Raw genomic sequence first — 26092 nt, forward strand, 5'->3', positions numbered from 1 at the left:
TCTTTCCGGATCGCCTCTTTCTCCTCAACGGTTTTTCCAGCAGCTAGTTCTTCACCATCAAGTTTCCAGCGCTTGGGTTCATTAAAAATTGATGAAGAGATCAAAAAAGGATCTATATACCCAGCTCCAAAAATTGATGTGCTCATTTCAGGTAAAATGTCCTCAAAGTGTTCAAAATTGGCATATGATCATCATAGGCAGTGGCAATATGCTCAGTTAACAAATAAAGAAGCATCACAGGCTCAGTTAACAAATAAAGATATATAGATACAGTAGAGAGAAGAGAGTACAATAGTAGTAGAGATTTTAGTACTAGAAGAGGAGAGGAGAGTTGGACAGTAGTAGGAGAGGAAAGCAGTGGAGAGTATTGGAGAGTTGCTCTATTTCATCATCGGCAAAACAAAGTAAAGGACATGAGAGGGAAGAGTGGGCAAAACAAAGTAGAGGACAGGAGAGTGATGAACTACATAAATAGTGGCCTCAGAAACATGTCTAGATCATCAGCTCATATTCTAAATTAATGTATGCAGTTGGATAATTTCATCATCGGCAAAACAAAGGAGAAAGTAGAGGGGAGACTTGGCAGATATGGTCCAAATAGTGGCCTCAGAAATATGTCAATCATCATTTGATCATAAACTTGGAGCGCCACGACATCATAACAAATAAGAGTCAAGGTAAAGTAGGGGCGGCTGTTGTGATGATGCCAAGTCCCTCACAAGTTATTGATCATCAGCTCATATCCCATATTATCTATGGATTTAGACAAATCCATCATTGGCAAAACAAAGAAGAGGAGAGGATAGGAGAGGAAAGGGAAGAGAAGAGCATGGTAGCAGCTAGTAGTATTAGTAGAGTATGAAATGTAGCAGTGGTAAAAGACATCCTTGCTGTCCTGCAGGCTCAACACAGCAAGGGGCATTGATTCATCCATGCTGCCAAAGAGAAGATAGAATAGGATAACCTACCGGCAACCACAAACAAAAATCATAAACCAAATCGCAGCCAGTTAAGAAACATGTCTGAAGAAAGCTTAAGTTTCAACACCAATAATAATCCTTTTCAACCAGAGTTAGGATGTGGATATTTGCTTCTTAATTAGACCTCCGGGCTCCGGCCTATCTCATATTCATAAAAACCGAGATGCAATTGAGCAATTAACTACAATGGACCACTATCCAGTACTGTATCTGAACTTATTTTGGATTGCAGCAAGTTGCAACGTGCTAGTTATTTTTTTATTGAACAAAACTTTTCTTTTCCTTTTTGCATTTTTGCAGCAACAAGATTCTATGACAGCTAAGAATTAGTGGATGCAAAAACTAATGCATTGATCAGTTTCACAAAAATTAGTGGATGCAAAAACTAATGCACTGATCAGTTTCACAGAAATTAATTCAGTTACTGAAGACTGAAAATAGCACTGCAATTCCCAGCAGTTAAATAAGCAATACAAATTGAAGGAGGGTTAACAATTCCCACAGAAGATTCTCTTTTTTTCATATCTCGGTACGTTATTGAGACTCTTCCTACACCAACAGTAAACCTGGGCAATATCTCAGTATGGTATTAAAAATATAAAAAAGCCGCAAGAACACATCACTTGAAATTGAACCATATGTAAATAGGTATACATTGCATAATATATTGTGTGATGATTATGATTGTGATGAATCATTGCGTGACCTCTAGGAGTCAGGAAAGAATATATGCAGCAGAGACATACCCAGAATCACGTAGACAGCGTGGACGACAATGAAGCCCAAGCAGCACAAATAGACAGCGTCTCAGACCTCCAGACGACCAAATCTGGAACAAACCTGGGCACGAAGGCACCAATATCAAATCACAGCAAACCAGAACAAAAGAATCCCTCACGGAGGCAGGGGAAATATCTACAGCAGCAACATACCAAGAAGTTGAATAATCCGAAGAAAGACGCGCACAGTGAAGAAGGAGGAGCAGGGGCCCCAGCTGCGGCGGACTTCCAGCGGACGTCGGCCTCCGAGGACGCGACCCTCGGCTCCGGTCCACAGGTGGGCGGAGTGAGCGGCCGGCGTGATGCCTGGTCTGGGCGGGGCGGGACGGCGAGGAGGGGGTGGTGGCGCGACTGCGCTGCGCGGCCGAGGAAGTGCGACTGCCGCCGCAAACAGACGAGGCGCTGCTTCGATTCCTTCGGCGGGAGGGTTTGGGAGGTGCAGGCGTGGCGGATCTCGAAACCCTAGACGCCGTGGGGCGCCGGCACGCGCGAGCACGGGCGCCAGCAGCGGGGAGGAGGGTGGAGGGCCGCCAGTGAGGACGGAGGAGGGAGGAGGGCCGCCGGGCTGGAGGGAGAGGAGCGCACGGGGTGGCCGGCGGCGGAGTCGGGCAGCCTGCCGGCGTCAACAGAGAGTAATGCGCCCAAGACCCGATTCATTTGTAAGGGCGGCTGGTGAGTGAGCCGCCCTTACAAATACATTTCTAGGGGCGGTTCCTGATCAAGCCGCCCTTAGGCCAGTCTGAGTGCATGGTGTCATTGCACAGTTTCCCAAACAAATTTGCTAACAAAGCCTCCATGAAACAAACATTGAAACACCCTCCACAATGCAACAGTTTTATTGTGATGTTTCCCAGACTGATAATTCAGGTCACAACAATGTATAATTGATAAAAAATTGAAACATACATCTAGTAACTCAAAACTTTGCATCTAGTAACTGAAAACTTTGCATCTAGTAATAGAAAACTTTGCATATAGTAACTGAAAACTTTGCATCTAGTAACTGAAAACTTTGCATCTAGTAACTGAAAACTTTGCATCTAGTAACTGAAAACTTTGCATCTTGTAACTGAAAACTTTGCATCTTTCACAGTAGAAACTGAAAACTTTGCATGTTTCACAGTAGAAACTGATATAGTGCAGCATTCAAACGAATATACTACGATTCAAACATACTCCACCTTTGAATCAGAACTAACATATGAGACGTATTAGATAGTTAATATCTATAATAATATATATCTTGGAGACATATTTATTTATAATAAAAATAGAAATTAGTCAAACCTAATCTTACCAAGTTTGTACTAATATGTATAATAATATATAGTAGAGCACGGCCAAAATATGAGACGTATATACTAAAAAGCATAGCTTGGAGTAGATAACTTTTCCAGATGGTAAAATGGCCTATGTATGAAATGTATATCTTGATGAGTTATAACAACTTTGTATTCAAAGGTTTTCAGGCTGAGGTCATTAAGTGCCTCGTTTGACCACGTTTGACCAAGTCAAGTCTTGGGTTTTTAGAACATGTGAACATAGTTTACCGAAGCTTTCTCAGATGATGAAATGGTCCATGTATGAAATGTAGGTTTTGATGAGTTCTAACACTCTTATATTCAAAAGTTTTTCATAAGGGGTCATTTAGTGCCTCGTTCGACCACGTTTGACCAAGTCAACTATTGGATTTTAACAAAAAGGCTCTTTGACCGAACCTTAGACGGTCTCAACTTGAAAAATCATAAATATAAAGTTTGTCAATCACATCAAGATCTACATTTCTTGTAGTGGTCAACTTTTCATTTGACTGAGTTTGTATCGCTCGAATCTTGAATTTTGAAATTTTGATAGCAACGTGCGAGTTTCGACACCCTAGATGGCCCCAACATGAAAAGTCATGAATACCAAGTTTGTTCCACTCATCAATATCTACATTTGATGTATAGACCATTTTTCCATTGGAGAAAGTTTTATGAATGTGTAGTTCGAAATCCACAAGTCTCGCGTATTGTTTCATGAAGTCTATGTGAGATTCAAGATTTTGTGCATATAGTCTACCAAAACTTTTCCGGATGGTAGAATGGCCTATGTATGAAAAGTATATCTTGATGAGTTATAACAACTTTGTATTCAAAGGTTTTCCGGCTGAGGTCATTAAGTGCCTCGTTTGACCACGTTTGACCAAGTCAAGTCTTGGGTTTTGAGAACATGTTAACATAGTTTACCGAAGCTTTTTCAGATGATGAAATGGTCCATGTATGAAATATAGGTTTTGATGAGTTCTAACACTCTTGTATTCAAAAGTTTTTCATATGGGGTCATTTAGTGCCTCGTTCGACCACGTTTGACCAAGTCAACTATAGAATTTTAACAGAAAGGCTCGTTGACCGAACCCTAGACGGTCTCAACTAGAAAAATCATAAATACAAAGTTTGTCAATTACATCAAGATCTACATTTCTTGTAATGGTCAACTTTTCATTTGACTAAGTTTGGACCGCTCGAATCTTGAATTTCGAAATTTTGATAGCAACGTGCGAGTTTCGACACCCTAGACGGCCCCAACATGAAAAGTCTTGAATACCAAGTTTGTTCCACTCATCAATATCTACATTTGATATATAGACCATTTTTCCATTGGAGAAAGTTTTATGAATGTGTAGTTCGAAATCCACAAGTCTCGCGTATTGTTTCATGAAGTCTATGTGAGATTCAAGATTTTGTGGATATAGTCTACCAAAACTTTTCCGGATGGTAAAATGGCCTATGTATGAAACGTATATCTTGATGAGTTATAACAACTTTGTATTCGAAGTTTTTTCCGGATGGTAAAATGGCCTTTGTATCCTGGCGTACTGGTTGAAGCTCTAGCATCACCTTTAGTTGCTCCATGTCCCTTCGTGCTTTCAGTCCATCCTTTGACTTGGGTGTGTCCATCAATGTAGCAATGAGACTCTCGAAGACATTCTTTTGAACGTGCATAGAATCAATGGCATGGGGGACCTCCAATTGCGGCCAATATGGCAGATACTGAAAGAAGATCGATTGTTTCTTAAAAGGTACCCCTTCGATAGGAGGTGTGCTTCTATCTCTAGTCGTTCCATCCATTTTCTTCTTTCCATAGATGACGCGTATGGTTTTCACCATTTCATACACATATTTTCCATCATGACGTCTCTCTGGAGGTCGTTCTTCGTACTCTAGGATGTTGCCAAAGTACTTTAATTATAGTTTACTGCGGTACCTGTGACCTTCCTTTAAGAAACGGCGATTACCGATGTAAACACTCTTCTTGGATCCATCTAGGAACACCCACCTAGTATCATCCAGACAGACCAAGCATCCCATCTTGCCTTTGAACTGTCCAGACAAGGCAAACAACGTTGGGTGATCGTTGATAGTCACAATTATTATTGCCCTTAATGTGAAGGTCTCGTGTCGTAATGCATCATACATCAGCTCCCCAGTCCTCCACAGTTTCTCGAATTCTTGCATCACAGGCTCGAGGAACACGTCCATATCGAAGCCTGGTTGTCGAGGGCCAGAAACTAGAACAGTGAGGAAAAGGTACTTTCTCTTCTGACACAACCATGTTGGGATGTTGTACATGCTCAAGATCACTGGCCAAGTGCTGTGGTCACTGTTCCTCTCATTGAAGGGATTCATTCCATCGGTGCTCAAGGCGAATCGTACATTCCTTGGGTCCGAGCTGAACAACGGGTTGTTCATATCGAAGTCCTGCCACTGACTAGCATCGGCCGGGTGTGCAATGACATCGTCATCGACGTTGCGCTCAATGTCCCACCATGTCATGAGCGCTGCTTCCTTAGGGTTCATGAAGATACGCCTCAAGCGGTCGGTCACTGGCAGGTACCATATTACCAAGGCGGGAATTTTTCTCTTCTTTGCATCGTTGCCTAATGTAGTGTCCTCTAGTGGTTGAGATTCTTGTACCACCTTTTTTGCCCCCTTCTTGTTCCTCTTGTTCCCGGTGGAGGATTCTCCACCACTGTAAAGGTCATTGTTCTTGTACCGGCTGGCCCCACACCGCGGACATTTGTCTAGATCTTTGAACGTATCACCACGAAAAAGGATACAGTGGTTGGGGCATGCATCTATTTTCTCAACACCCATTGATAATGGACTTATAACCTTCCTCGCATGATATGTGTTGGTGGGAACTAAGTTTGGCTGTGGCAACACCCATGATAAGAGACCCAACAGATCATTGAAACTGCAGTCAGACCAGCCGTACTTTGCCTTCAAGATGAGTAGCTCAAGCACAAAACGGAGCAGTGTCCAATGGGTCGGACAACCCTTCTCAACACTGTACACAGTCTCCATCGATGCTTTTTTCACCCTCTCTACATTTTCTACACCTTTATTCCGCAGTAATATTTCTGGTCCAATCGCCCGAATCATGTCCTCTAAATTGTCAAAGTCATCTTCATCCCCCTCGCGTGCTCCTCCATCAGTGCTGACATCACCAGCATCATTAGCACCATCTTGATTGCCAAAGTACTGACCACCTTGTCCATTGCCATAGTCATAGCCCATTTCTTCTTCAAGCTCAGTTGTGTATTGGTGCATATACCTCTCGGCTTCGGCGGCATCTCCTAGATCAAAGTTGCCATCATCAATAACCGTTGTTTCGCCATGATGAGTCCACACTGTGTAGTTCGGAACAAATCCTCGCATAATCAGATGTGATCTAATGGTATTCAGATCTGCAAATGCCATAAGGTTCTTGCAATCTTTGCAGGGACAAATAATTGTATCCTTATAATGTGTCAACGTTAATGCATGCTTCTCTGCGGCTTCAATAAATTTATCCACCTCATCGCGAAAACCTTCATCAATCCTTGACCAACCATACATCCAAGAGTTCCTGTACTCCGTCTTTTAAAACAAAACAAAAATATAAAATACATAAAAAAATAAATTAATGAAGAAAAAATACAAACTAGACATTAATTGTGTATATACTCATGGTAGAGGATAATTATTTAGTTGGTTATTAATAAAACTAAATATTTAGAAAAGAAATAAGCAACAAATATTATTTTACCAATTAGCAACAATTAGCAACAAAATGAAAATACAAAATACATAAAACAAGCATTATTTTATAAAATATTAACTTATATATTAATTAGTTGGCTATTAATGAAACTAAATATTTGGAAAAGAAATTAGAAACAAGTTTTATTTTACCAATTAGCCACAATTAGCAACAAAACGGAAATACAAAATACATAAAACAAGTATTATTTTAGAAAATATTAACTTATATATTAATTAGTTGGGTATTAATGAAACTATATTTAGAAAAGAAATTAGAAACAAGTATTATTTTACCAATCAACAATAATTAGCAACAATTATTAAATTATAATTATATAAATAAACTTATATATAGTTCCATTGTCAACAATTAGAAACAATTATTATTTTACCAACAATTTTTCATATCCAAACCATTCTAATTTCATGAACCATAAATAAAAAAATTAAAAAGCAAATCCTAGATCTAGAACTAGATGAACATACATGATAGAGTGAAATATATCACCACTAAAATCAAGCAAGAACGACCAATAAAGAGGGCAAGCTCATATCTCTAACTAATTCCAACTAATAGCTTAAGAACAAGGGTCTAATTTGCTCCATACAAAGCTCAAGCACCATGGAAGAGAGAGAAAAGCAAAACTCAAATTACTCACTAACCAACCACTAAAACTTTAATTAAAGTGTTGGAATAGCATTTTCTTACCTTTTCTAAGCTCCCCATGATAGTTTTTGAGACCAAAACCTCCTCCCCTCACTAGAGCAATTTTTAGGAGGTGCCCAAGGCCTCCCAACCTTATCTCCTCGGGTTGGAGTGAGTGACCCGAGGAGGAAGAAGGATGCAGCCATATATATAGTCGTGATTTGTAAGGGCGGCTGAATCACCAACCGCCCTTAGAAATAAGTTTGTAAGGGCGGCTGGATCACGAACCGCCCTTACAAATCCCACAGTAAGGGCGGCTGGATCAACAACAGCCCTTACAAATGCAATCATTTGTAAGGGCGGCTCGTGTTACCAGCCGCTCTTACTGTGCTATTTGTAAGGGCGGCTCGTGATTAACTAGCCTAGTGCTGATGGAAAATGCACTATAAGGGCGGTTGCATCACCAGCCGCCCTTACAGTGAAAACCCCTTGGCTCTTACAAACCAATTCTGTAGTAGTGAGTGTCCTTATCGCTCTAACTATTTTGAGGCCCGGTCATTATTGCAGTTCGGCATCTGGTAAGTGTTCTTATCTGTTTAGGCCATGGTTAGATACAAAGTATTCAAAGTATTGGAAAAATACCATAGTTTTTGAAAATGCTTCGGTTTTTAAAAATTGTTGGGTGTTTGGATACAATAAAATCTGTAGTTTCTAAAATCATGGTTTTGAATCCTGAGGAAGTGTAAGTGATGAGAGTCTTTAGCTTAGAGACGGACTTTGTCAATTTTGTTGGGATAAAAGGGCAAATACAATGCACAACTAATACACCCTCAACTTGTGATGAATCATGAGGACAACATCTACCATCAGATTAGCAACGGAAATAAACAATCACATGCACAATAGACACAACGATTTATGTGGAAAACCTCCTCAAGGTGAGGAGTAAAAACCACGGACCAACCGGTCCACTCCAAGCTCCAAACTTCCATTATAATCAATAATGGGTACAAGAAGTCTTCTCTAGAGGATTACACTAGCAGCAACATATTCATCAAGTTACAACTTGGCATCAACTACAACCACAACCTTCTAACAAGAGGAATAACAACAGACAAATAGAGAAGTCATAGACTATGTCTCTCTCGGTAATCAGTTCATATCTCCCAAACTACAGCTTCACTATGCACAAATTTTGGTAGACAAGTAAATCCACAAGTCCCCCTAACCACTGACCAAATTTCAGCTCAATCGGACATTGTTTTACCACCCAAACAAATCATCTACCAAAACTGCTCTGTTTTGAAATTGCAGAGATCAAAGTACTCTAAGTGAGGAACAAGCTCATCAAGTTTGGTGCCAATCCAACCACGTTCAAGCCTCCAATCACCAGCTTGAAGATGGTCGATTTACAACCACAAAATCTAGGCAGATTTTGCTTCTCCTTCTTCTTTTTCTCTTCTCACGTTGTGGTGTGTGTGTGTTCTGCTCTCCTCTCTCTCAGCAGGAACAACAGCTCTCTCTCACAGAGAATGGAGACTAGGGTTTGGGTTATGTGTATCCCCAAGAAGCAATCTCAACCATTGATTTGAAGACAAGATCAATAGTGCACAAGCATTGGGCTTGGGCTGTTTTTGTTGGGTTCAATTTTATCCACCATGTGGAGGGACAAACCAACAAATTTTGGAGTGCAAAAGGAGAACCCCGACTGAGTTTTTGTATTTTGTAGTCACAATCTTTAGGTAATACGGATTAACCTTAGGTGTGTTTGGTTTAGGCACGAGGAAGAATGTGATTATATTCCATATTTCAAGGCGATTCCATACTCATATTTGGTTGGAGGGTTAAAATGGTTTCATTTTCTTATTTGGTAGAAGGGATGGAAACAAATAGGATGACACATCCGTTAACCACCATCATCTAAGCCCACCTATCGATCAAATAGCCTCCCTTATACTTTATCTTCTTTCAGCTGTCGCATAGCCATCCTCCCCCTTCTTCCTTGCCCGACTCGGCCGCCTTGTAACCAATGCTCTATCCCCCCATCGCAGCTGCTTTTGCCCAAGAAGATGACCACATGAGCTTTGTTCAACAAGCATGCAAGGGTGACTTTTTAATGAGCTCATCCTAGAATCTGACCATTCCTCACCCAAACAATGTTACAGGTGGAGCCTAAATTTAGTCAAGGTGTGTCCTAGATGATATGTGAATTAGGTTGCTTAAATATCAACTCTATTCTACTTAACTTTGCTTAAAAATAAACATAATCATGTTAACCAAATGTGCTCTAAGATTTAGCTTTGACCAAAAGGTCTGACCCAAGTCTCGTGTGCTTGGATCAGCCTGCAACACTTGGTGGGTAGGAACTAGATAGGAAAATACTGAGGAAAAATTTTCTTACCCCAAGCCTGACTGATGTTTTTTATTGGAGTTATTTTCATACTACGACTAACGGAGGGATCATCCAGGATGACTGAAAGCCCTAAATTTGGTTTGATAATTGAATGACAATTAGTAGAGTAATACTTTCAAACTAGGGTCCGCATGAAGATTGTGAGAGAGCAAGGCTCAGAGATGGTTGAAAGGTCTTCACCACTGAGTTGGAACCCCCATCATCATTGGTTTTGGCCCTTGGCGGTGACATCAGTGGCGATGACCAAGCCATCACCGCTAATTTGAAACTAGCAGCAATAATACATTATCACCACTAGTTTGAAGTTTGATCTAGCTATGAGGATGCCAAGGTCACCACCAATTTGGGATTTGATCCGACTATGAGGACGCCATTGTCACCATCGATTCGCTATCTAATCCGGCTTGTAAGGATGCCATGGTCACCGTTGATTTTCTGTGTTTATCCGGTTGTGAGGACGTCGTGATCCCCTTCGGCTCATAGTTTTATCTAGCGTTGGTGATCGTGGTTTATTGATAGTATGATCCAACGATGTTGATGATGGTTGGATCACCACCTGTTAGTGGTGCAATATGGCCGTGATGAGCGTTTGGTTGCCACCGATTAGAGGTGCAATCCGACAGTGGTTAGTAATTGATTAATGTTGGTAAAAAGTTTGATCCAGCATCGATGGTCATGTCTTCACCAATGGAATGTTCTTTCATCCGACAATGATATTGCATTTTGATGGTATTTATTGAAATGAAACTTAATACCATATTGAAAAAGACCATACAGATACAATCTTCAATACCATACAATATGTCAAAGAACAAGTTTATATTTTATAAACGCCAAAATAGGAGGAAAGACATAACCACGATGACTATGTATGGTACCCATCTGCCCTTGATTATATAACATCATCTCTCTACACCGGCTTACATAATGAAGCGACATAATTATGCTTCTTCAGATAACTTCCTGGTATGTGCCTCTACTAGTTGCAACATAAAGTGGGAGTAAAAAAGTATTAATTTGGTTGAAATCCTACATTAGGCTATAGAGTTTCATATAATAAGGACGATAGTCGTTAGTTCACTTAATTTACCCCCTGTGTCCATGGTTCTTAATCTTTTTTAGTACTTGCCATAGTCTTTGTGGGCCATTATGAAGAGTGAACATATAGTTAGTTCCAACCTGAGTTGAAGGATGTGACTTTAAGTGATTTGCTTGCTAGTGGTCCATTCTGACGGTGCTGGGGGCCGACACCACTCAGGTGGGGGGGGGGGGCTCCATCGTCGACTGGTGGGAGCGGTGGAGATAGAGATGGCACGAAGAGAAAAGGAAGGGCGCTGACACCCTCTTCGCGCTCGTGGCCTGGGAGCTGTGGAAAGAAAGGAACGCAAGATTATTCTGGAATGAAGTGGCCACCAGTGCGCAACTCCTCGCCATGATCAAGCAAATCACCAACCTTTGGATAGAGACGGGAGCGCGCCACCTAGGAGATTTAGTCCGTGAGTAATCGCCATGTGTAATCAGGCTAGGGAGGCTGTGCCTTTTGTATACATTATCATCCATAGCGCGCCTGTGTGCGTTGTAAAAACTTCTTCTTCTTAAATACAAAGATGCACAAATCTTTTGTATATTCGAGAAAAAAATATTGGTTATAGACAAGAACTAGGTATAATTCTTGTGTGCGCCATGATGATGATTGAATATAATTAGATCCAAATAGAATGGAAAGATGTGAATTGAATTATGCTTATTCAATTACCTTGTCAATATTGCTCATAGCCAAGGACGAGTATGATTCCCCTTGTCATCCCCCTCTTTTGAGGATTAAATTATGCGTTGACAAAATGTGTTCTTGGCAAAGATTTAGTTTATTTTATCCATCTAGTCATATGTGAATAAAAAGTACAAAAAAATGATCAGGTCAAACTACCTAAAAATTTTGGGAGAAGGGCCTCACATCTATATTCCTGTTTAAGGGTTCAACAATATCATTAGTATCAACGTATAAGTCATCGAGCAAAGCCTTTTACTAGATACATTAGGCCCAAATTTCTATCATGGAATCAGACCCCGCAAGTGCAATCGGAAATGAGCTGGTTACCTTAATACATAGTTGAGACGACGGGGAGTAGGTTTAGCAATGAGCAGGAGTGTCCACGCTGGTGAAGGATTGCGACTAAGAGCAGGAGCGAGCATGCCGGTGAGGAGGAACGGTAGGGAGCACGAGCGGGCATGCTGGAGGAGCAGGCATGCCGGTGAGGAACAACCACCAACAGGGCATAGTGGTAAGGAAGAGCATTGGTGAGGAGGAGCCATGGGGAGCACGCTCATCGGGTACCCAAAATTGGACGCAAGAGGAATAGAAATTTCATCCAAACTTTTCAATCCCATGCAAAGAGGCCATATATATTGGATGACACCATCCTTGTTGCAGCCGCTAGATACAACCGGTGGTGAAGGTAATGAACAACGTTGATGGAGTTGGGTCGAATCATACAACATATCGTATCATAGGATGAGGTTATCATGTTAACCAAAGTATCATCCGATGTTCACTAGTAAGGTGTACAAATTCAAATTCTTGCATGTTATCTGATTAAAAGTAAGCCAATTTGACCACTTAAATGCTAGTGTTATTACAATAGGTTCGTTGAACAAAAGAAATAATCCATTAATGCACATATATCATTCAAACCTGACCATGATGTGTTGCTAAAGAAAACCCCACAAATAACAAGGGATCAATTGAGATACTCCAAGATCATTGGGTCACTTATGCAATTGTCTAGCACCACGAGGCATGACATCTTGTTTATTGTAAGCAAATTAAGCCAATTGTTTCTAACCCGAGAGATGACCATTAGCATGGTCGTGAGGGGGTAATCTTATATCAAAAAGCAATGTGAGCTATGCCATTCACTATGTAGGGTTATAGTAATTCAATCTAGATATAATATTGATGAGATAAAAGACATAAATGGATACATGCTCACACTTAGATGTGGCATTGTTTTTTAAAAGTTTTGCAAGCGAACCATCTTAATGATGTCAACAATTAAAGCAAAGCTTCCAATATTAGCATGTGAGGATCCAAACATGTCCGCTAATAAACCCGCTAACTATTGGAAAGTGAATGTGTTGACAATTAGTACTCCCTCTGTTCCACGTTGTAAAAAGTCGTTCTGACTTTAGATACATATTAAAAGCAATGTATCTAGAAATAAAGCATATCTAAATGCATACCAAAAACTGCGTACCTAGAAAATCTAAAATGACTTATAATTTTGAATAAAGGGAATACAATAGTTGGTGAAGATATGCTGATAGTTCACATACACATTCAGCCACCTATTAGCAAGTGGATCCAGACAGATCCTTGCTTATAGTTAGCTAACTAATGTAGTTAATATATTTTTAGCTATTAACTAGCTAATTATTTGCACTACAGTTTAGGTCTAAGCCTAATTTACAACAAAAGAATGTGTGCAGAAGTGTGGTATAGCAAACAAAAATCCCGTATAAAATAAACTCATTAGTCTTTCAATTACAAAAATATCTAAAAGTATGTGTATTATGACAAATTAATTTGTCTTTCACCCGCAGGAACATGCGGACATATATTTTCTAATAGAGTAGAATGTGTGTCTTTATATTTTTAGAGCATCTCTATCTAGCTAGGTCCTGAAACTAACAAAGCGATCGTATGAGCCCGCCATGCCAGCATCCGACATGGCCATGCCATATAGGCAGCTGGCTGCTGGGGACATGACAACTTCTAAAAATAAATTAATTTGTCTTTTCTAATATATATATATATATAAACTAAAATATATATCTTCTAGGGTTATTAGTTACTTGTAGCTGGGTCATCATTCCTTCACGCCTAATCTTTCCGCCGTTATCTGTGTTGTGTGTTCGTCCACGTTCCGATTGCCGTGACAGGCTGAGAGGTGAGAGGGCAACATCACAAAGAAAGCACGGTACGCAGGGCCCTGGTGCGGCGTGTTCCCCTCTGTATTTATACTGTACCAAAGCTACAATCAATTTCCTGGACCCGAGACCGAGGTCCATCCAGTTCGACGAGCTCCCGCGCCCACCCGGCTCGGGCTCCCCTTTCCCTCTCTCGGTCTGTCGCACTCGCACCTGTCGGGAGCGAGAGCGGGGAGCGGGAGCGGTCGTTGCCTCGTTGGAGCAGTTCGGCTTCCTTTCGGCAGGGCCGTTACGTTCTGCGATGGCGACGGCTCGCGCCGGCGACGACGCGGCCGCGTGCCCGGTGGCGGCGGCGGGACGCGCCGGTGTTGGGGCCGAGCCTGACGGTAGTGGCCGCGCCGGCGGCAGGCGGAGGAGCGTGTACGACCTCAGCGAGTGCGTGCCGTTGTGGGGTCGCGCCACTACGCGCGGCCGCCGCAACGCGATGGAGGACGCGTGCGCCGCCGTGCCGCCCTTCGCCGACGTGCCGGTGCGGATGCTTGCGAGCGCGCGGAAGCTGGACGCGCTCGGGCGGGCCGGCGTCGACGACGCCTCCGCCGCCATGCACCTGTTCGGCGTGTACGACGGGCACGGCGGTTCCGAGGTCCGGCCTGCTGCTCTGCAGCTCAAGCATGCATGCATGCATTCAAGCCAATATCAGTCGTCGTCGTCGTTAACTCTCCGGTGACCGGTGGTGTTTGTCTGCTACTCCTATATACTGTAGGGCCTTGTTTAGTTCCATCTGAAAACCAAAAAGTTTTCAAGATTACCTGTCACATCGAATCTTGTGGCACATGCATGAAACATTAAATATAGACGAAAATAAAAACTAATTACACAGTTTAGCTGAAAATCACGAGACGAATCTTTTGATCCTAGTTAGTGCATGATTGGATAATATTTGTCACAAACAAACGAAAGTGCTACAGTTCCGAAAAGTTTTCACTTTTCGGAACTAAACAAGGCCTAGGTGGCCAACTACTGCGGGGACAGGATCCACGTCGTGCTGAGGGAGGCGCTGGGCAGAGCCGCGGCCGCGAGGGGGCTATCGGGGGAGCTGGGGGGCATCCAGGAGCTCTGGGAGAAGGCGTTTTGCGAGTGTTTCCAGAGGGTGGATGACGAGGTGTCCGGGGAAGCAAGCAGGTTCATGCTCGCCGGTGGCGTCAGCGAGGCCCGATACGAACCAGTGGCCGCTCACGACGTCGGCTCCACCGCCGTTGTGGCGCTTGTCTGCTCTTCCCATGTCATAGTTGCCAACTGCGGAGATTCACGCGTGGTGCTCTGCCGCGGGAAGGAGCCCATGGCTCTGTCCGTCGATCACAAAGCACGTACACGAATCCACTGCTCGTTGGTTTCAATGGTTAAAGTTACCGTCCGTTACATTAAATATTTAGACATATATATGAAGTACTAAATATAAATTATTTATTAAACTAAAAATACAGCTTGAGAGTAATTTGCGATACGAATCTTTTGAGTCTAATTAGTCTATGATTAGACACTAATTGTCAAATAAGACAAAAATACTACAGTAAACTTTAACAACCCAAACCAAACATCCGCTATATATATGCAGCATTAGTAACTGTGAAACTGCATGTGTCTTTGTTTTAGTTCACATCAAAAACCAAAAACTTTTCAAGATTCTCCATCACACCGAATCTTAGGTTGCATGCATAGAGTATTAAATATAGATAAAAACAAAAATTAATTGCATAGTTTGTCTGTGAATCGGGAGGCAAATCTTTTAAGCCTAGTTATTTTATGATTGAACAATGTTTGTCAAATAAAAACAAAAATGCTACAATATCAAAATCCAAATTTTTTTTATCTAAACAAGACCTTAAGCCCACCAATCCACTGCTAGTTAAGTCGTTTTTGCAGCATTTCAGCAACGGTGAAACTGCATGCGTCTTAAGCTCTGTTGGGTTTGTCTTGTTAAACTTTAACTCTCATCATATTTTGATACATGCATAAAGTATTAAATATAAATTATTTAAGAAACTATAAAAACACAACTAGCGAAAATTTACAAAATATATCTTTTAAGTCTAATTAGTTCATGATTAAACATTAATTATCAAATAAAACAAAAATATTCATGTTAAACTTTAACAGTTTCTACCAAATACATCCTTATACTATGTTTTTTTGCTGGTTCAGCCCGACAGGCAAGACGAGCGCGCAAGGATTGAGGCGGCAGGAGGACATGTCGTCAACTGGCATGGTCATCGAGTCGAAGGCGTACTTGCTATGTCACGGTCAATCGGTATGTGAATCGGTAATGCTATAGACCGGGCGTCCGTCTGCTCCGCACGCACCGCTTCGTAGCCCGCGGTCGGAACGGACCCGTTTTCTCTCGTACTCGCTTTTTCTCCGCTTTCTGTCTCGCACTTCTTCTTCTCCGCCTGTTTTCCTCCCTGCTCTTTAGACCATCTCCAGAGCAGAGACACCACGCATACGAGCTCGCTGCACGCCCGCCCTCCCGTGCTCCCTTCCTCGTTCCCTCGCTCCTCCGTGACCTCCATACATGCCCCTCTCTCTGCGACTTAGATCCCGCACTTCCAATGGAGACTAGGACGACGGCGGCGGCTCCGATGAGGTACGTCGTGGAGGGATCTGGATCTAAGGTCTAATCCTCCTCCTCAGGATCTAGATCTGAACCTTTCTCCTCCTCCTCCTCCTCCTCCTTCCAGTGAGCCCGCACGCCTCCCTTCCCTCCCTGCTCTCTCATCCTCGTGCACTGTGACCTCCATGTCTCTGGAGATGAGGACGACGACGTGGCTCCGACGAGGTAGTTATAGAGGGATCTAGATCTGAGGTCTTTCTCCCCCTCCTCTCTCCCACTAGATCTAGATCTGCTCTCTTCCTGCGCCTCCTTCTCCTCCTCTTCTTCTTCTTCCCCTTCTGGATCCAAGGGTTTGGTGGTAGCTAGTGTTCCAGCGAGTCAGATCTCGTTGTTTTGTAATAATTCATTTTCGGTGTTGCAACAGATGATGTGGAATGTTGCAACAGTATCTTTTTTTTGTTGCTGCAACAGGTGTTTCTCTGATGTTGCAGAGCAATTCTTCGAGATGTTTCATTTTTGCTTTTTTCCTTTGTTGCAGCAAATTCTCCTCCGATGTTGCAGTAAATTTTTTTGTTGCAACAGATGTTTTTTCTAATGTTGCATTATTAGTGCTTGAGATGTTGTAATAGCTTTTTCTCATTGTTGCAGCAGATTCTCTCTCAATGTTGCAGTAGATTTTTTTTGTTGCAACAGGCGTTTTTTCTGATGTTGCATTAGTAGTGCTTGAGATGTTGTAATAGCTTTTTCTAAATATTGCAGCAGATTTTCACCCGATGTTGCAGTAGATGTTTTTTAATGTTGCAGTAGACTTTTTTTTATGTCGCAGTTACATATTTTTGTTTTGTTGCATTTGATGTTTTTTCGATGTTTTAATAGCTTTTTCCGTTTGTTTTAGCAGTTTTTTTTTGCATTTTAGATGTCCTTCAATATTTTGCAATAGCCTTTTTTCATTGTTGCAGCTAGAGGACAGACTATGGTGGTGAGTTGATGGTAGGGTGAGAGGTGCTAGGTTGCAGAGTTTGTGGACAGATAGATCTGTGCACATGGTGGTCGTTTTTCTCTGTGCGGGCACGGTGCGGGAGTCGGTTTCTATGGGTACGAGTTTGGCCGCGGGCAGATGTGCTAGGGGGCGGCGAAGTGAGGGGCAGGGCGGATCCCGTGCTCGTGGGGGGGGGGGGGGGGACAGGCTCCTTGTGCGGGGGAGCGGACGAGGGTAGTCCTCCACGTAGGGTGAGTTGACTTTTCTTTTTTTCTCTATGTGGTGTGTGAGTGGAGAGCCCAGCGTCCGGACGCGCTGTTGATGCCGGACGTCCGGGCGCTAGCAGCGCCGTATGTGAATTGCTTCATGTATGCCCGCAAATCGAATAGAGAGGGACAGAGTTAGGAAGTTGATTTCTTTTATGTTAACGGAGCCGACGATGTTAATTTTAAAAAATTGTTTGAACTTTATAAAATTTAGCGGAAAATTCACCTCCACTGAGGGGCTACTTGCCCCCTGATTCGCCTTTATTTATGTTTACAGAACAGGATGGAAACCTAAACTTTATTCCTATAGTTTATTATATATGCTTATAATTTTTTTATTCAAAATACAGGTTTTGCTAGACCCAATTTGTGGAATATTGGGCTTAACTAGTGCAGTAGTAACCCAGGCGGTGCAATATTTGTGCATGAGACAGTTTCTGCTGAACATAGCTTATGAGCTCACAAATTAACCAGCTTTTATGTTACATGTTCTCAAATTAATTATTCATTTCGAGGATGCTCGATCTGATATTTACCATCTGAGATAAAATAAAGAGACGCTTCATTTGAAAAAAAAACATAGGTGTTGTTTGGTTCTCTGCCATAATTTGTCATAGTTATAGCCTTAGACAAGTGTGGCTATAAAATTTGAAGCCATACTTTGTTTTGAGACGTTGATTTTGATGAAAACAAAATCCTGTGTGTTTTTTGGGTACACAATGGTTGAGGCTCTCAGCGGGGGTGTTTTTTAGTGGACCAAGCATATTCTGTTGAATGAATTATAGTAGAGACTAATTAAATATGAGAGCATATTTTTGCGTGTGCGCCTAGTGTAGGTTGGTGGACGAGGCCAATGGGCTACCATATTTTGTTTTGTATTAGTATATATGATTTGGTGATAAAATAGTTGGTTATTTTATTTGAGTAAAATATCTCTCTTCCCGTGTTCGAGAAGCCAATTAATCTATATATATATATAAAGTATTAATATTCATGATACTACGTAATATATCTTCATAGTAAACTTACTTTTATATATAAATATTAATACTATATTCTACAAATCTAATTAAATTTAAACTAGTTGGGTGTAGGTTTTAACTACAAATTATCAGGACCAACACTAATAACAGCTGCAGGGAATAGTGTGAAGCTATGCTTCCTGTAGCACAGTACTTAATACGGATGTGATTCTTAAAAAAAAGCTTCATCAGGAGTTGATATAATTTCGATTGGCAATGCAGGGGACAGATACATAAAACCATTTATCATTCCAAAGCCAGAAGTCAGAGTCGTTCCTCGCACAAATGGCGACGACTGCCTGATTCTAGCTAGCGATGGGCTGTGGGATGTCATCTCAAATGAGGACGCATGCAAAGCTGCTCGCCTAAAGATCCTCCGGTGGCACGAGAAAAATGACGGCACATGTTTCAGTGAAGGTGGTGAACCGACAATAAGCGACCCTGCTTCACAAGCAGCCGCGGCATATCTTGTGAGGCTAGCTCTGAGGAAAGGGAGCAAGGACAATATCACCGTCATCGTGATCGACCTGAAACGACGGAAGATGATCAAAGATAAAACGGCGCAAGATGGTCAAAGATACTCGTCCGAATTCCGAGCATGAAAAAGTCAAACCAAATATATTTTGACTATTAATTTCTCTTACTTTATATTTATCTTCTTTGAGTTCAAATTTATTGGTACAAGTTGTATATATGTTCTAAACTTGTATATAAAATTTATATATAAACATTGATTTTTTTTCTTCTATTTCAAATATGATTATTATTCCGGGACGGAGGAGTAAATCCTTGTCTCAACTAGAAACTATGCGTGACATTGCCATGCTCTATTGTTGGATCCAGCCCATGCGCCGTTGGAGCAAACCAGTCCACATCTCTTGTGGAGGGACTAGTTTAGTCTGAACTAAGAAAAACATAAAAAGTAACCAGACGAAAAAGAATTTCATTGAAGTACTTATGGATATATCTTAAAATTGAGGAAGCAATGACAAGGATGGTTGTGGCATTGGTTTATGTCAATATTTTGAAAGTTAATGGTTCATCAATTTAATAGACTATAGGTAATTCCGGTAGTATAGTAAAAATAGTAGAAGCTAAAAGATATAATTCAATATATTCACATTTGTATTTCTCATCTTCCGTTAGTAGCTAACAGCAAAGATATTGCACAACTTAACATATTAGATCTACATTTTCGTTTGGAAGATAAAATGGAGAAGTTTACATAGCTCATTGGTATAGAGCTTCGACTGACATCATGTATGGGATCATAAAATCACAAGTATGAAACCTACAGTTTTTTTAGGCTATTGAGCATTTCAATTGTATTGGTACAATTTTAGCTCACAATTGGTTTTTAACTTTCAGCAAAACATTATAATGATTAATTTAGACAGAAAGATGTTCTAATATGTACTCCCTCTGTGGCACCGTGTACTTGTGTCCATACAGCCATACTCACAGCTTGTGTTGTGTACTTGACCAATCTATTTGTTCACATCCATTTAATTTCTGCTGTCACTTATCAGAAGCCAAAATAACTCTAATAAAGGGACAGAAGGAGTACTTCTGAGCGTGGAGTTTATGATTAATATATTGGTGAGGAGCGAAGACTTACAAGCTTGAGAGCTCTAAAAGAAACACATATAAAATTTTGAAAACATTGCCAGTTAAGATTACTCAATTGTATTAAACGTAAGACGTCACTCCTAATATGTCTCTTGAAACTAATTTTGCTTCCCTTGAACTCAGCCATGCAATCTTGAAAGATATATAAAACAAAGGATGGTAAAAAAAGTATCCTGTAATTAGAGGTCAAATTGACCTCCAACTATGTCTAAATTTACAATTGTAGATCAGATTGATTTACCTTACTATTAAAACTAACAGGTTGAGAGGCAGCGTACATATAGACGTACAAGTACAATTGGTGCCTTCATACATGGAGGAGTTAAGTGGTATAGTCACTGCCTTGCCTTGATGCCCTAATAAGCATGGAAGCCATAGCCCGCAAGGATGGATTGATGGTGGCAAGGCATACAGAAAGTGTGGTTGGAGTCGGATTGCCATGAACTGATCAAACTTTGACATGAAGGGGACAACCAGCGTTCAAACATCTTGCCTATTCTAAAGGATATTCAGGATTTGAGTTTACTTTTTTTGAGGATTTTAAATTTTCCTTCGTCAAACGAAATTATAATAGGGGAAGCACGACAAGCCCAAGCCCTGGATTGTTCATGAACCTGCAGGAGTCAACCTACTCGTCGCCGGCCATCATTGTCGGAGAAGAAGACGAGCATCGTGAACTGGAGAAGCCCCTTCACACAGTGGCTTTGATCAGATTTGAAGTAGATGAAGCCATCGGCGGCCGCCCATCGACCGGGGCAGCGCCCCAACCCCTCCAGCTCTTGGATCTGAGCTCGCTGTTAACGACCGCTGCCGCCGAGGAAAGGACAAGCCATATCTACCCGACGAGCATCCCAACACCCACAACTAGCTTTGCCCTCTTGACCGAAAAGGCCGGTAACATCTCCATCTGCCAGAGACGAAGACTTACCAGCCTAGACTCTTGTACAAGACTCCCTGACCTCGTCATTAGCGCCAAAGTAGATCGCCACCGGGGTGAGGAAGAGGTCAGGAGGATTTATTCCATGCCGCCGCTTCCACTTCTGCCTCACCGACGACGCCTAGAAAGACAAGACACAGAGGTTCGCTGTCTCCTCGACTAACCCTAGCTCCACCTTCTACCGGCAACGAGCAAACCCTAGACCTAGGAAAACTCGATCCTAATCTGTATACATCCGCGCAGTGATTCCTCGACCATCCTCCCTTTTTAGTACCAAACTGGTCACTAAAGAGGAAAGGAGCCGACAAAATCGCCACCGGAATCTGTCGTCGCCTCCTTTTCGCCCTCTGCAACTGTTTTGCAAGCTGTGGTAGGAGTGGTTAACCTTGTTCATATGTTTTTTTTTTGGGTACAGCGGCAGATCCTTGTCCATAGGCTGGGCCAATGGGGCTGCCCGGCCCGTCACTGATTCATACACGATACGATGGGCCGCCACCAAAGCCCACCGAACCCAAAACATAATAACGCGCACCCGAAAACCCCCAAAGCCCCTCTCCCAGTCGCCCGGCCATCCCCGTTCTCTTCTACCTGCCGGCGGCACCCTAATCAACCCTAATCTGTACGGCGACCCTAGCCTCATCACCTCATCTTCCTGCTCCAGTTCCTCGAAGGTCCAGCCGGCACTAGCCCCTCTTTCTTCTCAGCCATGGCGTCGGAGGACGAAGCGAACGCCGCGGCGGCGGTGGCGGAGGATGCCGAGGCGGCAGAGGGAAGGAACTGGCGGCGGAAGGGGAAGCACGACAAGCCCAAGCCGTGGGACGAGGACCCCAACATCGACCGCTGGAAGATCGAGAAGTTCGACCCTGCCTGGAACGAGGGCGGCATGCTCGAAGTCAGCTCCTTCTCCACCCTCTTTCCGCAGTACCGAGGCAAGCATCTGTTCCTGAGCCCGTCCTGCCTACCGCGATTTTCGCGATTGAACGCATGCGATTTGAGTTTATTGGAGGCGAATTCGTGAGGTGTTATTTGTTGGTTTGGGTGCAGAGAAGTACCTGCAGGAGGCGTGGCCGCTCGTGAAGGGCGCATTGAAGGAGTACGGGATCTCGTGCGAGCTCAATTTGGTACGTGATGAGTTATCAGCCTTTTTTTAAAATTGCTATCGTGTGGCGAGATTATTATGTGGTAACCAAATGATCTGAAGCCTCCCTTGCTGTGTGTGTAGGTGGAGGGATCCATGACTGTTTCGACCACCAGGAAGACAAGGGACCCCTTCATTATTGTCAAGGCCAGAGAACTGATTAAGCTATTGTCCAGGAGCGTCCCTGCACCTCAGGTATGATATGATCCCTTGTGTATTCAGGTATCAAGGTACTGTGCGGACCTTGTTTTTGCACTTTGAGGTGGCAGCCTCACGGTCTGAGTGGAATTGAGATTAATCTGCAGTTTTGTCATGGTCGTACTACTACTTATTTTTGCAGGCAATCAAAATTCTTGACGATGAGATGAACTGTGATATTATTAAGATTGGTGGTCTTGTGAGAAATAAGGTAGGACACCTTTTCATTGCTTAAGTTTGATTTCAGATCTCTTTTTTGAAGATTAGACTTCAATTTACTCAACATCATGAGGTGCTTCTTTACGTGCTATGATATATTTCTTGGTGCAAAGACCATTCTTGTAATTTGCATAATTCGATAGGTAAAATAATGGACCTCAAAACCTTGTGCCATTATTTGTTATTTTCCAAGACGTTTTTCAAATTTGAAGTGATATTTTTTTTTTTCATTTCATTTTGTGATAGTACTAAGTTGGTACATCTTGATTATCCTTTCTCCTGACTGCTGAGAGTCATGTTTGGTTATACCATAGTTCTATATTTTCCCTGTTTGTTAGGCCCAGGGTTCTTTATCCCATCGTCAGCTGGATTTTCTAGTTCTACATAAACATTGTTATCTGCACGATACTCTGTTGGCTGTTGCCTAAATATGTCTGTAGACATTGATTTGGCAACCTACATCCTATGTTTTTTTGTTGGTATTAGTATTATATATAACAGGAGTGACCAACTGACCATACGAAAATATGCTAAATCTAATTAGAGATTTAGTGCCCTTCCTCACTGTTTGAACTTTATTTACTCATCCTCCAGTCTATTTATAATGCTATCTGCAGGAACGGTTTGTTAAAAGGAGGGAACGGCTTTTAGGCCCTAACTTGTCTACACTCAAGGTAAAAATTGTTCTCATTCCTATGGGTGGCTCCTTTATTAGTTCTGTAAACTCAGAAAATTCATAGATCCCTTTGTTGCTTACACATTATTTCATGTTCTACAGGCTATTGAGATTTTGACTGGCTGCTACATCTTAGTGCAGGTTTTCATAATTTCTTACCTTTATATCTACATTTTAGATTTCCTCCCTTTGACAGTATTTATTATTGCTGTTGTCTTTCCCAATGAAAGGGAAATACTGTTGCAGCCATGGGAAACTATAGGGGAAGGGGACTGAAACAAGTGAGAAGGATTGTAGAGGATTGCATGAAGAATGTAAAGCATCCAGTGTACCACATCAAGGTGATTGGTTTCACCCTTCCTTGATGTTATTTTGAGGGGATGTTCACAAGAAATGTATTATTGGGTGCTTATTGTTACTGTTTAACTATATAGGAACTACTAATCAAACGTGAGCTAGCAAAAAATCCTGCTCTAGCCACTGAAAGCTGGGATAGATTTCTCCCAAAGTTCAAGAAGTAAGGACATGCATCATATTTCTTTTAGAGTTTCAGTATCAAGTACATTGTGTTCATCTGATTACCACCCCTTTTTTATTTTTCAGGAAGAATGTCAAGCAGAAGAAGCCTCAAACTAAGGAGAAGAAACCATACACACCCTTTCCACCGCCTCAACAGCCTAGCAAGGTAAAGTTAAAATTATCTTTCATCTGCATGTTATTGTTACTTAAGCCAGTTAGTGATGATTAGTGGTTACCAATCCTGCCCTGTAACTTAAGGCTTAAGTTAGTTGTCCATGCACACGAATAATTCATTCATATTTTTTTCTTTGTATAAGATTAGTGCTCTTTCTAGTATGCTACTTGAATTTGGAGTGAGCCATTTATGGACTTTGTTTGCATGGGTGTAGAAGTTGAAGGTGCATATATTTTTTGATATTCTCCTTTTGCATATTGTGCTCTGGATTGATTATCATTCTGTATTTTGTAGATTGATCTTGAACTTGAGAATGGTGAGTATTTCATGAGTGACAAAAAGAAATCAGCAAAGAAATGGCAAGAGAAGCTGGAGAAGCAATCTGGGAGAGCTGAAGAGAACAAAAGAAAGAGAGAGGCTGCATTTGTTCCTCCAAAGGTTAGAATAACTTCCCTTTTTAAGTATTGTTGCGCTTCTCCTCTTGCATTCATGATTAAAACATTCTTTGTTATTTGTTGCAGGAGAACACTGCAGGTCCATCTGAATCTGACAAGAATGCCAGTGACAACAGTGAGATAGCTGATATAGCAAAGTCATTAAAGGTAACTTGCTGTTGTTTTGTGCTTTGTTATACCAATGGCCCTCATGGCTTTATCAATAACTTGTTCAGGAGTATTGGTAATTTTCAATTAACACGGCCACTTATCATAAATTTATTATCTATTTGCAGAAAAAGGCAAAGGAATTTAGAAAGAATGAGGCCCAGGAGAGTGTTATAGCTGAATCATATCTCGCAAGTAATGATGAATTGCGGCAAAAAAAGAAAAAGAAACCAACTAAGTCCAAGTAGCCATTATCCTAGTATAATGATAGTGGCAATTGAGAAGGATTACTTGAGCCATCCCTATAATTATGTCATTCATTCTGTGATCGTATTAGAGTGCTAGAGCTGCAATGGAAGATGATGAAACAAAGTTCGAACCTTTTGCTAGTCTGTTATTGCAATAGTTCATATGCAATAGGCTTTTCATGGGTAACTGTCATGAAAACCAAGGAACAGAAAGAGCCGTCAAGTTCATCATTCTCCAAAGATATATATTTTCATCCTTTAGGTTGTGTTGTTGCTAGAGCCTGGCTGGTCTAGGCCTGTTGTATCATACGTAGGCCTGGGCATTTGGTGAAATCGGTCGTGCAGAGTTTTGGTTTTTGGTATAATGTTAACCGAATTTACTGTTAAAAAGACTCAACCAGCCAATATCGATTTGGTTAAATAGGCTAAATGCAATACTTATTATCCTTCTGTAGGATATAATGTGACAGCACATTTATATATAAAAAAACGGCAAACAATAAATGCATCAAGCAATAAAAGAAAATTAAAAAATGCTACAAAGAATGCTTCTAACAAATGAAGTCTCATATAGGGATACTTAAATATACAAATGGACAATTGTATTAGTGTTAGGGTCTGTTTGGGTTCCTCTTGCTAAATTTTAATTAGTTACTTTTGAGTGACTAATGGAACTAAACTATTTTAACTCTTTTTAGTCAATGTGTTTGGAATTTTAGCTACTACTAGGCCTTGTTTAGTTCCCCAAAAAATTTACAAATTTTTTCAGATTTCCCGTCATATCGAATCTTTAGACGTATGCATGAAGTATTAAATATAGATGAAAATAAAAACTAATTGTACAGTTTGGTCAGAATTGACGAGACGAATCTTTTGAGCCTAGCTATAATTGGACAATATTTATCAAATACAAACGAAAGTGCTACTATTTCTATTTTGCAAAATTTTTTGGAAGTAAACAAGGCCTAAAGTGACTAAAGTTTAGCTAGCTAAAATTTAGTAAGTGGAAACAAACAAAACCTTAATATAATATTACAGAATTTTGGTTAAATCGGTTAACATAAT

General features: G+C 41.4%; 2 protein-coding genes across 2 annotated transcripts; both read left to right on the forward strand.

The window, feature by feature from the left end:
• Window positions 13952–19288, forward strand: LOC8069785 (probable protein phosphatase 2C 50). Its single transcript, XM_021456297.1, has 4 exons — window positions 13952–14454; window positions 14821–15174; window positions 16014–16119; window positions 18909–19288. Exons 1-4 carry the CDS (start codon window positions 14113–14115, stop codon window positions 19286–19288), a joined length of 1182 nt encoding a protein of 393 aa, XP_021311972.1. The 5' UTR covers window positions 13952–14112.
• On the forward strand, window positions 21792–25288 carry LOC8059178 (KRR1 small subunit processome component). The gene is made up of 12 exons (XM_021458034.1): window positions 21792–22181; window positions 22297–22373; window positions 22475–22585; window positions 22731–22799; window positions 23425–23481; window positions 23586–23624; window positions 23714–23824; window positions 23918–24000; window positions 24087–24168; window positions 24472–24615; window positions 24699–24779; window positions 24908–25288. Exons 1-12 carry the CDS (start codon window positions 21959–21961, stop codon window positions 25025–25027), a joined length of 1197 nt encoding a protein of 398 aa, XP_021313709.1. The 5' UTR covers window positions 21792–21958; the 3' UTR covers window positions 25028–25288.

Source organism: Sorghum bicolor, chromosome 3 (genome assembly GCF_000003195.3).
Source record: "Sorghum bicolor cultivar BTx623 chromosome 3, Sorghum_bicolor_NCBIv3, whole genome shotgun sequence".
Taxonomy (NCBI): domain Eukaryota; kingdom Viridiplantae; phylum Streptophyta; class Magnoliopsida; order Poales; family Poaceae; genus Sorghum; species Sorghum bicolor.

What these genes read in the sequence shown, in the direction of transcription:
- LOC8059178 (XM_021458034.1), top strand. Translation starts at nt 21,959, where the DNA reads ATGGCGTCGGAGGACGAAGCGAACGCCGCGGCGGCGGTGGCGGAGGAT. An exon ending in GTGGTCTTGTGAGAAATAAG is followed by an intron (nt 22,800 to 23,424) that starts GTAGGACACCTT and finishes TGCTATCTGCAG; the next exon opens with GAACGGTTTGTTAAAAGGAG. An exon ending in CTAACTTGTCTACACTCAAG is followed by an intron (nt 23,482 to 23,585) that starts GTAAAAATTGTT and finishes CATGTTCTACAG; the next exon opens with GCTATTGAGATTTTGACTGG.
- LOC8069785 (XM_021456297.1), top strand. Translation starts at nt 14,113, where the DNA reads ATGGCGACGGCTCGCGCCGGCGACGACGCGGCCGCGTGCCCGGTGGCG. An exon ending in ACGGGCACGGCGGTTCCGAG is followed by an intron (nt 14,455 to 14,820) that starts GTCCGGCCTGCT and finishes AACAAGGCCTAG; the next exon opens with GTGGCCAACTACTGCGGGGA. An exon ending in CTCTGTCCGTCGATCACAAA is followed by an intron (nt 15,175 to 16,013) that starts GCACGTACACGA and finishes TTGCTGGTTCAG; the next exon opens with CCCGACAGGCAAGACGAGCG.